General features: G+C 46.7%; 1 protein-coding gene across 2 annotated transcripts in view; it reads right to left on the minus strand.

Annotated features, from left to right (window-relative positions):
- MSH5 (mutS homolog 5) overlaps positions 1-17862 on the minus strand; it is a 402336-nt gene that overhangs the window by 41715 nt on the left and 342759 nt on the right. For both annotated transcript variants that reach the window (XM_069635150.1, XM_069635151.1), the window contains one exon: positions 15995-16144. In XM_069635150.1, coding sequence (XP_069491251.1) covers positions 15995-16144 — 150 coding nt within the window. The remainder of the gene's footprint in view (positions 1-15994; positions 16145-17862) is intronic.

Here is a 17862-nt window from a genome sequence, read left to right on the forward strand (position 1 = left end):
CCGATTCTAACTCACTCCCTCCAGGACTTCCTAAGGATTCTCAAGCTTCTGAAGCCCGATTCTAACTAACTTCCTCTGGGATTTCCTAAGGATTCTCAAGCTTCTGCAGCCCGATTCTAACTCACTCCCTCCGGGACGTCCTAAGGATTCTCAAGCTTTTGAAGCACGATTCTAACTCACTGCCTCCGGTACGTCCTAAGGATTCTCAAGCTTCTGAAGCCCGATTATAACTCACTCCCCCTGGGACGCCCAAAGGGTTCTCAAGCTTCTGAAGCCCGATTCTAACTCACTCCCTCCGGGACGTCCTAAGGATTCTCAAGCTTCTGAAGCCCGGTTATAACTCACTCCCTCCGGGACGTCCTAAGGATTCTCAAGCTTCTGAGGCCCGATTCTAGCTAACTCCCTCTGGGACTTCCTGAGGATTCTCAAGCTTTTGAAGCACGATTCTAACTCACTCCCTCCGGGACTTCCTAAGGATTCTCAAGCTTCTGAAGCCCGATTCTAACTCACTCCCTCTTGGACGCCCAAAGGGTTCTCAAGCTTCTAAGGCCCGATTCTAACTCACTCCCTCCGGGACTTCCTAAGGATTCTCAAGCTTCTGAAGCCCGATTCTAACTCACTCCCTCTGGGACTTCCGAAGGATTCTCAAGCTTCTGATGCACGAATCCAGATGTTCTAACTACTCTCTCCCCCTTTCCCTGGCGGAGGGATAGCCTGGTTTGTAGTTTATCAGCACAGCTGTTTACATGTCTCACTACACGGTCACAGGGTAGAAAGAGCTGCATTGTCAGCTGCCTGGTAATGGAACAACAGGACTGCATGAACAGTCTTCTAAGTGACATTGAGTTGGGAAATATTAGCATCTTTTATTTCGGTGCTTAAAAGTGGGAGGACTCTGGCATGAAGTGGTACCTAAAAAGTAAAAACCGGCTGTTGTTATCATCATTATTACTAGGCGTTGCCATGTGTACAGGAACAGCCAAGGTGATGCAGGTCAGGCTAAATGTGAGGCTAAATGTGGGTCTTTGTTTACATAAATCACAGGAAAGCTTAAAAACATGGGACTAAAAGCGAACAGAAACACCTGGAAACTGGAAAACATACTTCTTTATCAAATGGACAAGTTGCTGAACAAACACGATTTCTAAACTAGGCGTTTGCTGCCCCCTAACGGTCAAGTTAAATACTACCTCGAAAGTATAGAAGGTTATACTGTGTAGCTGCACGGATAACACTAATTATGCACGCTAGGAGAAGCGATGGGACAGAGCTGTGATGAAGCATTGTTACCCGTGGAGGGCCGACCTTGATGGTATCGACTCGCCACTCAAGGTAGAGGCCTGAATCAAGGAATTAAGGGCCCCCTAACACTGGTCTCATTTCATTACATGCAGGGTTGGCCCACTGACCCAGGTAGCAACGCCATTAGCACCCATTAAACCAAGGTGAGGTGCTGAACTAGGCTTGCTTTTTTAACTACAAAAAACAAAATGGAAAACGCACTTAAAGTCTCTGCAGCGTTCTCTTGAAGTCCGTTTTCGATGTCGATGACTATAACGTTCCAATCAGCATTGCAGAGATTTCCGGTACATTTTCTTTTTTGCTTGCATATAGGTATCAAAAAAGCCTTTAGCACACGCATATGGAGAGCGCAGGTGCTAAGGTGTACATAGGTTAGAAAGGTGGCTAGGGCCAGGAACGAACAGCCCTCTGCGGAATGTGGGCTGCTAGCCTTCTACCAGTGAATACAGCCTGCGTTCTGGGCAGCCTGTTAGAATCTCCCCACAGTGATGCGGGCCGCAATCCAGGAGCGTGTAGCATTAATCAGCTGTTGGCGATAAGCTTCTATTCGCTCAGAAGAGACAGAAATGCTTAGGCCAGGCATCCTTACCTACTGAGGCATAAAAGGCAGAAGCGGCTGCTGCACAGCAGTGGAGAGGAAATACTAGCTGTGGAGATCAAAGGTTGCTGGGAACTTTGCTGCAACGACAGGAGGTCAGCATTTGCTTTTTCTGCAGCGGTTGCGGCACACAAATAGCACTTCCAAAAAGGCTAATGTTAAACCAAGAAACTTACAGTTGGACAATTGTGTTTAAATGATATAATTTGAAATAAATACCATCATGGTGATTCTGGTACTCTTAACACCACATTTCCTTGCTCTCCCTCTTTCCTGCCCTGCTGTCCGGATGAGATCAAAGCTTCCCCAAAAGCGGATGCTATCACTTTAAGAGTTTTGGAGCGTGGCCGGTACACGCGAGCATTCCTGCGTGCCCGGCTCCGACAAACCCGGCTACGCTGCTCGCCGTCACCTCTTACCAGTTTACCCACCATGCAGGTTGTCGCACAGAATTTGATTAGTTGGGAGGGCTTGCAGGGTGTCGTTAAGGAGAGAGAGAGCAAGGACTAAGAGTACCAGAATAACCCTGAAGATGATTTTTTCATATTCCAGCGACCTGCTCTCCCTCCTTCCCAGCTTGTTAGGAGACGAGAGTGTCCAGACCAAAGTACTGGGTGGAGGAGACAACATTTATCCAGCCAGGGTTCACACACAGAGGATTCACAAAACCTGTTGGCCAAAGGCAGCATCGTTCCTAAAAGAAGCATCCAAAGAAGGGTGCTTAACAAAAGCATGGGTGCCCTGCATATGTCTGAAAGGCATTGGCTCTGCTGGAATGAGCGCAGCGTCTTTCAAGAGCCTGGAGGCCAGATAACTTGTAAGCTTTAGAAATGCATGAGACTATCGTGCAGTGCTAGCTTCAGCCGCTTTGTTTTCAGGTGAAAGACCACTGAGGGTGACAGAAAGATGCTCTGACTTCCGCAACCATTTAGTTGTGTCCAGAAATAATTTTAAAGTTCTTGCCACACCGAGATTATGCTGAGTCTCCTCTGCTGAGAGGACAAGTGTTGGGTCCGGGATGGAAGTCCAGAAGAACAATTTCCTGATTTAAATGAAAATCCAAAAGAAACCTTGGAAGGAAGGTGGGAACTGTTCTAAAGACGACCTTATCTCTATGGTAGGAGATAAAAGGGTCTTCTGAAGAAGGAGTGTAGAGGAGGTCCCAAACACGGCCCACACTCCAACCGTCCATTTTGAAGTACCAGGAACGTTCACGCCGAGCTATGTGACGTATGATGAGCAAATAAACTAGCAGAGAGCCGCCGTTGGGCTCTGTCCAGTACCTATCAGAAGAACAATACCTATTGAAGTACTGACACACAAGAAAACATGGACAGTAAGGTACCCATTGAGAAAACCATATCAACAAATGAAACAGAATGAAGATTGTCAGAACACAGTCCCTGAAGAAGTTAAAAAGATACTGAGGGAAGACGAATGCTGACGTCACAAGAATCCGGACTGACTCACATAAAGAAGATATGACAACCTGTGAATGATGAAAAGAGGCGAAACATCATGGATACCTGACATCCTGAACCTAAAGTGAAATAATTGATGTCAACTGTCAGAAATAATGCCACATGCGCGATGAAGATATTCAGTTAGTTTACAAGTGTACATATGCTAGGAACCACAAGAAGCACAGAAATCGTGAGGCTTGCTTATGCTTAGTAGTGAAATAGATTGCGGCAAGCGCCACCTATACGTATCTACCTCAATAGAAGCACTTTATATAAGTATCCTTCCACTATGCACAAGAGCAGAATCAACCAAAGGTTACTAAAGGTCTCAGGAGAAGAGCTCCGCAGCAAGCAAATCGAGAATTAAAGACAGAAGAGAAACTCAGACACATGCAAATCATGCCAGGACGCCAAGGTCGTATCAGCTGAAGTAGACCGAAAGTGAATACATTTAATGTGAAAGAAGAACAGAGTATCCTGATCGGAAAGGTCAGGATAAGCCACAGGAGACAGGTGGCTGGTATAATTAAATCAAATACCCAAATTGCATGAAGAACAAGACTATTTCACAGTGTCTGAATCACGTGACCAGCCAAGCGAGAAGGGATGAAACGTTCACACCTACACGTGGCTTTGTGCCATGCACAGATATCACAACTTTTCCAGGCCAAGAAGCTGTCTCGAGGCCAACCACAAAGAAATAATTGACACATGACCACTAAAGTGATGATTGATTTTAACAATAATTGGAGAGAAGCTGGGGGTGCAGACACGCTCCATGCACCTGGCTGGCTATTCTGCACGCTGCTAGGCAAATGGAAAAGTATGAGTGGGGTTGTTGCCAACCCAATCATAGTGGACCAAGTAATCTTGGTTCCTATAGTTAGTAGAACCAATGAGATGTCGTACTTTTAGTGACGTCTACAGTAGCCATTTTTTAAGGTAGGGCTTAGATGCCCCACCTGACAGTGTTTGTCCAATCCCATCACCCCATTACCATATACAGATATAGTGTAAAAAAGAAAGGAATGCAGGACTCCGCACATTCAAAATGTGTGTATATTTAATAATATTGCATAATCACACATTGAAAAAGAAGCCCATGTATGATAACCATGAAGCCACATCTATGATGTGTTTTTTGCTTTTTCTACACCCTTGAATCCTCCCTTTCACCAATCCTTGTTTCTCTGTCTATTCGTTATACGCTTATTACCATGATATCTATTGTCTTATTGCGGCATGATGGAAAAATGCAACGTGCAATTTGACCTTATAACTGTTTGCACACTTATGTCATGTTTTCGTGTTAATTATATATTTGTATTATAATATTATGTTATTTACGTATGGTGATTTGTTGTGGAATATTATGTAGCCCAGATTTGAGAAAGGCTCAGCAGAGCCGATACAGGTTATCATACATGGGCTTCTTTTTCAGTGTGTGATTATGCAATATTATTAAATATACACACATTTTGATGGCGCAGAGTCCTGCATTCTTTTCTTTTTTACACTATTTATGGTGACGGTGAGGCTTTATTACCATCTGGATACAGTGACCTGTGACATCTTTGAACTTATCCTATGGCCTCAAAGATACAGCATTAAATTGCCAACCCAAATTGATACTAATTCAAGGAATTGTAAGGTGTCGCCCTCCAAGCAACTTATACTAAAGCCACCCTTTTCAGTATATACAGATATAGTACCTATAGTAAAGTTACCTTCCTAGAACCAGTAGAATTGCATGCAACATTTTAAGCGTTACACGTCAGTGATGATGAGTTTTTAGTATAAAAGATGTGTTTTTTATGACGTTTGTTGGAGTTGTTGAAGCGAGAAGGAAGATCGAGCGATTGCTGATATTCATGAACTCCCCTTTTTTTGTACTTGTCATTAAACGGGCTCCCTTTGCCAAACTATTGAGTTGTCATTATTGATTTGATGCGAGAGTATTAATCTGCATCCCCATCCATCTCACGGGTGCTGCTGCTCATCTTAAAGTGCTATTGGGAAACCCCCAGCTCTACGGGCCGGTTGGGGATCTAGTGCACAAGAGCTTGAAGCTCTCTTATGCTTATGCTTCCTGCTGAGGTAATATCAACCAGAAAGGAGGCTTTCCATGTAACAAGGTCCACGTCGCATAGACCCAGGGTTTGAATGGCTTATGCATAATAGCTGTCAAAATCACATTAATATTCCACTGGGAACAGGTTCTTGAAGGGTGACTAGAGATGAATGAGATGACTGAAAGGGCTTTAGACCCCTTCAGCTTTTAAAGATAAAGTCTCCTTGAGAGAGTTAATGAAAGCAGCAATGGCTGACAGGCAGTGATTGCAGGGCTGCGCCCGAATGCCTGAGCTGTTTTTCTCTCATCCACGAGGGGTGCAGACAAATCCACCATTGGGAATCCCCATCTCTGAAGGAACAAGGTGATGACAGAGCTGTTTTTCTCCCATTTACGAGGGCCGTAGACAAATCCGCCATCAGGAATCCCCATCTCTGTAGGAACAAGGTGATGCCCGAGCTGTTTTTCTCCCTTCACGAGGGGTGCAGACAAATCCACCATCTGTAATCCCCATCTCTGAAAAAACAAGGTGATGACAGAGCTGTTTTTCTCCTATTGACGCGGGGTGCAGACAAATCCACCATCGGGAATCCCCATCTTTGAAGGAACAGAGTGATGACAGAGCTGTTTTTCTCCCATTCACGAGGGTTGCAGACAACTCCACCATCGGGAATCCCCATCTTTGAAGGAACAGAGTGATGACAGAGCTGTTTTTCTCCCATTCACGAGGGTTGCAGACAAATCCACCATCAGGAATCCCCATCTTTGAAGGAACAAGGTGATGAGACAGCTGTTTTTCTCCCATTCACGAAGGGTACAGACAAATCCACCATCGGGAATCCCCATCTTTGAAGGAACAGAGTGATGACAGAGGTGTTTTTCTCCCATTCACGAGGGTTGCAGACAACTCCACCATCAGGAATCCCCATCTTTGAAGGAACAGAGTGATGACAGAGCTGTTTTTCTCCGATTCACGAGGGTTGCAGACAACTCCACCATCGGGAATCCCCATCTTTGAAGGAACAGAGTGATGACAGAGCTGTTTTTCTCCCATTCACGAGGGTTGCAGACAAATCCACCATCGGGAATCCCCATCTTTGAAGGAACAGAGTGATGACAGAGGTGTTTTTCTCCCATTCACGAGGGTTGCAGACAACTCCACCATCGGGAATCCCCATCTTTGAAGGAACAGAGTGATGACAGAGCTGTTTTTCTCCCATTCACGAGGGTTGCAGACAAATCCACCATCGGGAATCCCCATCTTTGAAGGAACAAGGTGATGAGACAGCTGTTTTTCTCCCATTCACGAAGGGTACAGACAAATCCACCATCGGGAATCCCCATCTTTGAAGGAACAGAGTGATGACAGAGGTGTTTTTCTCCCATTCACGAGGGTTGCAGACAAATCCACCACCGGGAATCCCCATCTTTGAAGGAACAGAGTGATGAGACAGCTGTTTTTCTCCCATTCACGAAGGATACAGACAAATCCACCATCGGGAATCCCCATCTTTGAAGGAACAGAGTGATGACAGAGGTGTTTTTCTCCCATTCACGAGGGTTGCAGACAACTCCACCATCGGGAATCCCCATCTTTGAAGGAACAGAGTGATGACAGAGCTGTTTTTCTCCCATTCACGAGGGTTGCAGACAAATCCACCATCGGGAATCCCCATCTTTGAAGGAACAAGGTGATGAGACAGCTGTTTTTCTCCCATTCACGAAGGGTACAGACAAATCCACCATCGGGAATCCCCATCTTTGAAGGAACAGAGTGATGACAGAGGTGTTTTTCTCCCATTCACGAGGGTTGCAGACAAATCCACCACCGGGAATCCCCATCTTTGAAGGAACAGAGTGATGACAGAGGTGTTTTTCTCCCATTCACGAGGGTTGCAGACAACTCCACCATCAGGAATCCCCATCTTTGAAGGAACAGAGTGATGACAGAGCTGTTTTTCTCCGATTCACGAGGGTTGCAGACAACTCCACCATCGGGAATCCCCATCTTTGAAGGAACAGAGTGATGACAGAGCTGTTTTTCTCCCATTCACGAGGGTTGCAGACAAATCCACCATCGGGAATCCCCATCTTTGAAGGAACAGAGTGATGACAGAGGTGTTTTTCTCCCATTCACGAGGGTTGCAGACAACTCCACCATCGGGAATCCCCATCTTTGAAGGAACAGAGTGATGACAGAGCTGTTTTTCTCCCATTCACGAGGGTTGCAGACAAATCCACCATCGGGAATCCCCATCTTTGAAGGAACAAGGTGATGAGACAGCTGTTTTTCTCCCATTCACGAAGGGTACAGACAAATCCACCATCGGGAATCCCCATCTTTGAAGGAACAGAGTGATGACAGAGGTGTTTTTCTCCCATTCACGAGGGTTGCAGACAGATCCACCACCGGGAATCCCCATCTTTGAAGGAACAGAGTGATGAGACAGCTGTTTTTCTCCCATTCACGAAGGATACAGACAAATCCACCATCGGGAATCCCCATCTTTGAAGGAACAGAGTGATGACAGAGGTGTTTTTCTCCCATTCACGAGGGTTGCAGACAACTCCACCATCGGGAATCCCCATCTTTGAAGGAACAGAGTGATGACAGAGCTGTTTTTCTCCCATTCACGAGGGTTGCAGACAAATCCACCATCGGGAATCCCCATCTTTGAAGGAACAAGGTGATGAGACAGCTGTTTTTCTCCCATTCACGAAGGGTACAGACAAATCCACCATCGGGAATCCCCATCTTTGAAGGAACAGAGTGATGACAGAGGTGTTTTTCTCCCATTCACGAGGGTTGCAGACAAATCCACCACCGGGAATCCCCATCTTTGAAGGAACAGAGTGATGAGACAGCTGTTTTTCTCCCATTCACGAAGGATACAGACAAATCCACCATCGGGAATCCCCATCTTTGAAGGAACAGAGTGATGACAGAGGTGTTTTTCTCCCATTCACGAGGGTTGCAGACAAATCCACCATCGGGAATCCCCATCTTTGAAGGAACAGAGTGATGACAGAGGTGTTTTTCTCCCATCTACCATGGCATGGGCTTTCGAGTTCTTCTCCCCCTCCAGGTGGGATGCCACAGGGTGAATGTGGTTCAGGAGGCACCACTCTCAGAATGGACAGGCTAGGAGATAGAGAAAGAGAGAGACATTGTTCCTCCCTGCTCGTTCAAAGAAAACATTGCTGTTGTATTGTCAGTAAACACCCACACCACTGTTCCCCTGCGTGAGAAGAAGGATTGACTTCAGACTCAGAGGGCTTTCAATTCCAAAATATGTATGTGGAGCAGCCTTTCCTGGGAAATTGAGAAGCCACGATTCTGGTGATTCTGACCATGCACTTCCTGACCGGAGAGGAAAGAGTCTGTCATCACCAAGATGTGGAGGAAAAGAAGCTCCTATGAAGAGATTCGACTCCACAGTACAAACAAGGAGGGAACACTGCTCTTTCGTGAAGGAAATCTTCAACGACTAGAGCTGCTTCCAACTGGATAGTAGATGCATCTGTAAAGGTCTCACCCTGAGCTTGGCCTTAGTTAGGATTGGAATGCATGAGGCCAGAAGGTCTAGATGCCTCTGGTGCCACAGGCAGACTTCTGAGATATGATGTTGAAGTGACAAATCACCTCCTTAAAAAATAGAAATCTGTCCAGCGGAGGAAAGGACACTTTCCGAGAAGTGTCTAAAATGACATAGATAAACTGGAACCTCGAAGAAGGAAGAAACTATGGGCCTCATTACAAGGTTGGTGCTAGTCATGGCGCTATTAGCGCTATTAGCGCCATGACTAGCACCAATAAGGGGACCCTGTCCACCCTCGTTCAATGGGGATTTACCGGTCCAGTCCGACCTTGGCGGGACCGGTAAGTCCCCATTGTAAAAGCCATTCCCCATTCCTATTTGAGCCACCATAGGGCTCAATGGGAAGGGGGAAGGCGTCAATAACGGTATCACAAATTGCGGTACCGTTATTGACCCCGGTATCCCTTAACGGGTCCCGTCCATAAAGCCTGGTAAAACCAGGCGTTAAGGGAGGGACCCGCTAAGGGACCTCGGATTAGGGCGCAAAGAGATTACCGGCACCCGTGTCATTACCGGTGCCCGGTATCCCTTTGCGCCCACCTCAGAATGAGGCCCTATGACTCTTCCATATTGAATGAAAAGGTCAGGTCGCGAAGGGTGCTGCAAATGACAGAGAGAGTGGACACGTTTTCCTGGAATGAAAGAGGCCTGATTAACCAATCATGAGGGTTGGGGTAAACGTGGATCTTCTGATGCTGAAGGCAACCTGCCAAAACATATAACAAGCACCTTTGTGAAGACTTTGGTAGCTGCATTTAGACTAAACAGAAGACATCAGGACGAATAGCGCTGGCTGTTCAGAATAAGTCTTAGGAAAAGGCAGTGCTCACCTCCGATTGGGACGTGAAAGTAAGCCTCTTGAAGAGTCACCGATGGTAGCCTATACCCCACTTGAAAGGCCTCTAAAATCTGAGCAAGAGTCTTCATCTGGAAGGTTTCCCAGAAATGTGTTGAGTTCTGAGAGGTCTAGAATGGGCTGGCCACCTATCCTCAGCACTCTAAAGTAGCAAGAATAAAAGCCGAGGCCCAATTCATTCTCTGGAACAACCTCTATAGCATTTAGGAGGAGAAGATTGTATATCTCCTGCACTGACTCTGGAGAAGGCTGCTGAAACCTAGGTGGAGAACACAGCGGCCAAGGAGGAATGTTCAGGGAAAGACCTTGATTGATGATACGGAGCACCCAAGGATCCTGAATGATACTAGACCAGGCTTCGTAAAAAATGAGAAAAAAGCCTTCCTCCCGCAGGAGATGCATAATGCCAGTCCTAAAATGGATGCGCGTGCGCCCCCCACTGTGAAGCTGGCATTGGGGCAGGGTCCTGGTTGGTGGAAGAGGACACTGCTAGTTTCCATCTAGGAAGAAATACATTTATCTTCTTGCCAAACCTTCCTGAAGAAGGGGTGGAAGACTTTCTTTTGGAAAAAATGTCTTGCCATAAAAGCTGCTGAGGGTTGAAAACCTGATTTAGAAGAGGGAGAAATGGGGCTCAGGGCTTTGGCAGAAACAGTGGCCATTTTACAAGTTTGAGGGACCTCATCCATCTAAGGCAAAAACAAAGATTCCCTTTCAAATTGCAGATCCATAACCTTTGCATGGATGTCAGAATGTAGTGACGTAGTCCCCAGGTACGCGTGCCTGCGCACGAAGACTGAGGAATTAACTGCTCCAGATGAAGTGTCAGTGAGGTTTTTATTCACCAGCGACTGCTGTAAGGCTGCATCTTTCCCTTCAGTTAATCAAAATAGGAATTCTTCTTGCGCTTCAGGAGGAAGCAAATCACCAAACCTTCCTAGAGCAGCCCAGTTCTGAATGGTATAGACAGGCAAATAGGTAGTATTAATTTGCCTTAAGTACTACCCTGGAAGTTGTGGTACATTTTGTTACCCCAAGACTCCCAAGCCTTTGAGTCTTTGTCAAAGAGAACAGAGAGATTCTGAACTGGGTCTTTGCCTTTGCTCTGGACTGCCAAAAACCACTAGAGATTGGGCTGGAAGATTTCTATTATAACAAAAAGTTTGTCGATAGGAGTTATATATTTTGAGTTTAATGACTTTGAAATAGTGGGTTCTGAATGAGGACTCAACCAATTATTCACTGCCTGCTCCGTTATAGAGGTTTGCATGGCCAGAAGTGGTCAACCTGGAATGGAAGAAGACCGGTTCAGAAAAAAGACCTGAAGCAGCAGGGTTCTCAGAGCTTGCACAGTCTCAGACATGAACAAATGAAATTGACTTGAAGAATTAATGGGTATTTCCTGCTAGTATATGATATGGCACTTATAACGTGCCTGTACACAATGTTTCTAGGCGTGACAAGACAAGGAGGGGGAAACATAGGGAGGACAAAAAGAAATATCTTACTAGGCCCGGTGTCAATAAGATCGCGCAAGTGCGGGGAAGTGGAAGGGGAGAAGTGCCGGGGGTGAAGTGCAGGTGACTCAAAAGTACAGTCAATGGGTGGTTCAAAGTGCAGAGAGAAGGGACTGTAGGGTTGCAGATACAGACTACAAGTGTTAGGGGAGCTGAGAGGCAGTGCAAGGTGCAACTGGACATGCAGGAGCCTGGGTCCAAGTTTGGACAGTAAAAGAGAGAAAGCGGAAGCGAAGAGGAAGGTCTTGAGTTGCTTCCGGAACCGGAGGTGGTTCTGTTCAAGTTTGAGAGAGTAAGGGAGGCTGTTCCAGAGGAAGACCCCAGCCGAAGATAGAGATCTGCCCCCAACTCTCTGTTTGGAAAAGCAACTGACCCTCAGAGAGTTGGAAGTGGATGAGCGGAGAGCTTGAGAGGGGAGATGTTTAGGCAGAGAGAGTTGGTGGTAGTGCGGTTTCAGGCCCCAGAAAGCCTTGTGGACGATGCATAGGTTCTTGAATTTGGTCCTTGCCCCCACTGGGAGCCAGTGAAGAGATTTCAGAGTTGGAGGGATACGATCCCTGGGCTTGAGGCCAAGGACACGTCTCGCAGTGATGTTCTGGATAAGTTGGAAAGGTCAGAGAGTAGAGGCAGGAAGATTTAGAAAGAGGCTGTTGCAGTAGTCCAGACTATAGAGGACCAGAGCTCTGGAGACAGTGAGTTTCTGGGGGAAAGTTAGGAAAGGAAGAATAGCTCTGAGGTGCAGCTGATAGTCTGACTTCTTAGAAACATCAGAGATGTGTGGGGAGAAGGAAAGGGTGGAGTCAAAGATGACCCCAAGTTTCTTAACCTCACAGGTAGGATCAGGAAGAGGTCCCAGAGTGGGCGGCCAGAGAGCGAGAGGAAGGAGGGAGCTGGTGTTCCAACGAGGAGGACCACAGTCCTACTGGCATTAAGTAAGAGATCATCGGTGGCGCACCATTCCTGAGTTGCGGTCAGACAATCTCGAATGAGCGAAGGAGAAGAGGCGGCCGAGGGGAGCCTGAAGGAAAGCTGGGTGTCATCCACGTAACACTGAAAGTTGGAGCAGAAGGAAGCGATGCGGTAGGCAAGAGGTTCCAGGTATTGGTTGAAAAGGGTATCACTACATATTATCCCCACCAAAAATATTGCCGTATATATGGTCGTCTGGAACGGCCATAGGCGATATTTTTGGGGGGGATAATTTTTAGGGTTCTTGGGAGCAGGGGTTTCGGGGGTGTCCCCAACTCCTTTAAAAATAATGCAAGGGGTGTCCCCCGCAGGTTCCATGCCTTAATATCCCTGCAAAAATATGGCAATATTTTTGTATGGCAATAGTTTTGCGGGGATATTAACACATGGAACCTTGAAAAGCCAGGGAGAGAGGTTAGACCCCTGGGGAACACCAGAAGTGGAGAGACAGATCAATATCCTCATCAATCCTTGGAACCTTCGGAGGGAGAGAATTACCAGAAGGTACTGAATAAGATACAGCTGCTTGTCTGTAAGCTTGGAAGGCAAAACACTGATCTAACATAGCAGACTGCAAGATAGCATTGGTAACTGACTGAACCGTATCCAACGAGGTCCGGGGTTGAACCTTTCTCCAACAAGGCCATTTGGGATGTGGAGGCACCAGCCAATGCTGGAATCTCAGCCCTAGGCAACAGAGTTACTGAAATGTTGACATAGGTATGACACACCTTTAATACCACATATCTCGGTACCTGTATGCTAGTTAAAAAAGTATCAGAGACTGGGAGGATGAAGGTAGGTGGATTAAAAGAATTATCTTCTATATCCGAGACCTGAATAGGTCCTGAAGAAACATTTTGGCCCTCAGATGTTTGGGGGGAGTGCCAGTGTCCGTGTTTATGCTTCTTGTGTTTTGAAGACACTTAAGTCGGTTACCGAGCCTCGTGCCAAATTAGGTCTATGGTCCTTCCTCTTATGATAGGCGATACCCAAATAGGGAATAGATTTGGATGATTTTGTTTGCTGCTACCGAAGTGGCTTACTTGGGTCCAAACGGTGCAGCCTGAGCGGTAGCAGCAGGGTTCTAGACTCAACTTCTGAGAGAAAGGAGAAGGACTCCACCTTCTTTGAAGAGTTCCAGTCTTCAGAGCGACCTTTGCCTGTTCAGGACGTTGCAAAGGAAAGAATACTCGTCTCCAGTATGTTCTGAACCTTGTCAGGAGTGGAAAGGTTGTCCTGTCCTGAAGGCCAACCCTTGACACTTGGCGCTTTCCCACCAAGAGGCACTCGCATACGCGTACATCAGAAGTGAACGCCGAAACGGATAGTAGAAGGTTCCTTGGGTTCTGCGGTTTCAACCATAACACTGGTACTGAGAGACGAAGCTGAATTGAAGACTGACCCCTGTTCTGAGTCCCTCTTAACGCTTTCATGCAAAGTCTTCTGTTCCTGCACAAAGTCCACAGTGACCAGTGACATCAGACTTTTCTTGAGCACGTTGAGCGGGTTCTCAATGTTTTGGATTAGAGACTGACAAAGAACCGACCGGAGGTCACCGGAAGGAAGTTCCTGAAAGATGCTTTGCTGGCTCTGTGAGGGTCAGCCCCCAAGGGGTGCTTACCACATCCCATGCAAGGCTTAAAATCAGTTTTCTTCAGCATGCACGGGCGGGAGAAGAATATTTGAAAAAATATTGTCAATCAAATTATAAAAAATGGCCATTAAAGAAGGGCGACAGCAAAATAGGGAAAAACCCCATGCCCAAAAATGGGAGGCGCACAGAATATCTTCCAACATTCAATCGATAGAGCGTAAAAACAAGGATTGGGAGATGATAGTTGGTGACTCATGGTTGAGGGGTGGAACCAGAGGGGTGGAGGGATGCTACTGCACACAAGCCCCAAATTCAAGAGGCAGCATCCTCTTTGGGAGACACCTTTTTCCAATTCAGCCTAACCAGCTAGGAAGGAGGGAGAGCAGGACGCTGGAAAAAAAGATGTGCTTGGTAAACACTGTTACCCTAACGAAAGGGACGACAGATGTTCAACTTTCCATCTTTTTTAAACTTCAACATGATCCAATAAAAGTGGTTTGAATAATTCCCCGGAGGTGCCATCACTAACCTTGGTCAAGGTTTCCTTCACAAGTGCCTAGGGAACCTTTCCCAAGTTTACAGAACCACTCACAGACCAGGATTATTAATTTCCAATTACAAAGCCCCTTTTAAATGCAATCTCCTTCCTACAATAGGGTCTTTCACTTTAAGAGGGGTATACAATTGCCTGCAAAAGGGGTCCCCCAACCTAGTCCCCGAGTGCCCCGACTAGACAAGGTTTTCAGTCTATTCACTGGCTACGTAAATAACCCTCACCTACATCCACTGTATTTTGTCTAGATAAGCTGAAAGCCTGGAGTGGAATTACCCTTGGTGGCTCTTGGTCTAGAAGCAGAACTCCCAGAAGTGCTCCTGGCAGCTGTTGGGGGGGAGATGGTCCTATCCCACCCCCTCGCCATTCCTGCGGTAAATAGATCATGTGTAGGCCAAGGGGGGAGAGACACCCACTCCAGAGGCATGTTCCCTTAAGATGTATCCCACCCCCCTCGCCATTCCCATGGTAAATAGATCACGTGAAGGCCAAGGGGGGAGAGACGCCCACCCCCTGAAAGCTCAGCGTGAGCCATGTTCTCAGGGCAGTCCAGTGATTTATTGTTGCAATTGTTTAGTACCACTTCCACAGAATGTGCTCTCTGCCGAGCGTGAGACCAGAGCAGGCTCCAGCACAAGTGCCCATCCATCTCCACTAAACTGCCCGTGCCCTCTCAAACCCCACCCTGCCAGGCCAGGGCCCACCAGTCCTCGATCCTTCACTCTCTTTCATGGTGATACCCATCTAACCACCGTGCATTGCCCATTCCAGAACACCCACCATAGACTTAATCCCTTGCAGCAGTATATTCGCCCTAATCCCAACACATGTCTGTCTGTATCATGAGGCATTAGGGAACATAAATAGTAGATCAAACCACCAGGGAGAGACACCTGGGAACGGGACCCCAGTATCAATAAAACCCTGAATGTAGAGGTTGGAATGCCAATATATTAGCCCACTTTTTCTGACTACCCCCTTGAAGCAAGGAGGGACTTTATGTTTGCCATTATTCTCATATTGTCAGTTCCTGTTGTTTAGCTTAGTTAGGCATGTGTTACATTTGCCCTGACCTTCACCGCAGAGATGAGCCCAGCTGACCCAAGTGCCACCAGATCGACTGGGAAGCAGCGGCCAATTGCAGCCTGGCATCCCCTATAGAGCAAGCTGTGCCATAAGGGCCCACCAATCCATACCATGATTTTGTACCATACAGAATGAGGTCACTTGTAATGTGCTGCCTGTGTAATTTTCAGCAGAGCGCTCTCAGGCAGCAGAGGTCTTTGCTTGCATACTTTACTTTACATAACGTTTGTTATCCTTGCAACTTATGTCTTGGTCTCATTCATTGACGGGGCCTGTTATCTTTACTTTTGCATATTGAGAGGACGCGTGTTTGGGTGCCCACCTTCACAGCTTTGCCTTCTCTTGGCCTCTGCCCCTCCCCCAACCCTTTCTCCCACTCTCACCTGGTTCAGGTCGATCATGAATGTGGAGAGTCCCAGGGACACAGATTCCCTGCTGTGTATCCGGGTGTAAATCCCATCCAGCGGACCAATCTCGGCCTCAGTGGCAGGAACGTAGCTGCCGACCATGGCCATGAACACAATCAAGCCCACCTGCCAGATACAAAAGAACAGAAAAAGAGCTTGTAAAACCAGCTGGACTACATGGATACTGTACTCAGATGTGCCAAACAAGTAGTGGTGTAGACAAACTGCTAATCAACCGGACTGCATAGCTACTGTACTGTGATGTGCCAAACAAGCAGTGCTGTAGACAAACTGCTAATCAACTGCACTGCATAGCTACTGTACTGTGATGTGATGTCCCAAATAAGTAGTTCCGTAGAAAAACTGCAAATCAACTGAACTGCATAGCTACTGTACAACAAATTGCCAAATAAGTAGTGCGGTAGAAAAACTGCAAATCAACTGGACTGCATAGCTAGTGGACTGTGATATGCCAAATAAGTAGTGCGGTAGAAAAACTGCAAATCAACTGGGCTGCATAGCTACTGTACAATGAATTGTCAAATAGGCAGTGCTGTAGACAAACTGCCAATCAACTGGACTGCATAGCTACTGTACAATGAATTTCCAAATCAGTAGTGCTGTATACAAACTGCAAATCAATTGGACTGTATAGCTACTGTAGTGTAATATGCAAAATCGGTAGTGCTGTAGACAAAACTGCAAACCAACTGGGCTGAATAGCTACTGTACGATGAATTGCCAAATCAGTAGTGCTGTAGACAAGCTGCAAATCAACTGCACTGCATAGCTACTGTACTGTGATGTGCCAAACAAGAAGTGCTGTAGACAAAACTACAAACCAACTGGACTGCATAGCTATTGGACTGTGATGTGCCAAATAGGTAGTGCTGTAGATAAAACTGCAAATCAACTGGACTGCATAGCTACTGTACGATGAATTGCCAAATCAGTAGTGCTGTAGCTGTAAAACAACTGGGAATCAGACGGATTGCATGGTTACCGTACAATGAAGTGTAAAATGAACAGACTGTAGAAAAACTGCAAATCACCAGGACTGCACGCATACTGCCCAGGCAGCAGGGCTGTAGTGTAATGTATGATGGGCCACATTTGCGGCAATGTAGACAAACTGCACCTGTATGCTAAATCTGCAGCACTGTTGGACCCTGTACTGCTGTGTGCCAAACAGCAGTAGTGTAGGAAAGCTGTACTATTCTGTGGGACGCTTGCATGCTCCTCTTGCCCTTGTTTAATTTGGGTCTAGAACAGTATTTATGTTTGGCTGCCACTGGTGTGCTTTACTTTGAGACTGTAGCCTGGCATGCAGACTGTTGATCTCTTCCTTTCCCCGTGGTACAGTGGCACCACTCCCAGTGGTCAGTCTGATAGGTCTTTTGAGATAACTGCAGTGTGGCATTCTTCCCAGCAGAAGAAAGAGCTGCACCCTGCAACAGCAGGAAATCCAGGAGTGTGCAGCATGACGGACTGCTATGGTGACCTATTGTAATGCAGTGGTGTGACAGTCGGTTCTCACGGGAGTGAAATCCTTGAGGAGAGAGAAGGCAGCGGAGAGATAGGGGAGGTTTGTGGCAAGAGGCCCTACAGAAAAGTCCCTGGGCTACGAGTTTCTAGTTCTGAACTTCAGGGTCTCCACCCCCATGTAGTCATAGGAAGGGGGAGCACCTATGCATATTACTGTAGGGGTTGTCACTCTACATAACCTGGGCACTTGCCACTTTCTGGACCAGAACAGATATTTCATATGCCTCCCATTCCTGCACCTTGTTTATAACAATATACATTAACGTCGGAGACAGTTGTTTCTTTGTGGCATAAAAGGC

Source organism: Ambystoma mexicanum, chromosome 13, assembly GCF_040938575.1.
Source record: "Ambystoma mexicanum isolate Mex_15411 chromosome 13, UKY_AmexF1_1, whole genome shotgun sequence".
NCBI classification, from domain to species: Eukaryota; Metazoa; Chordata; class Amphibia; order Caudata; family Ambystomatidae; genus Ambystoma; species Ambystoma mexicanum.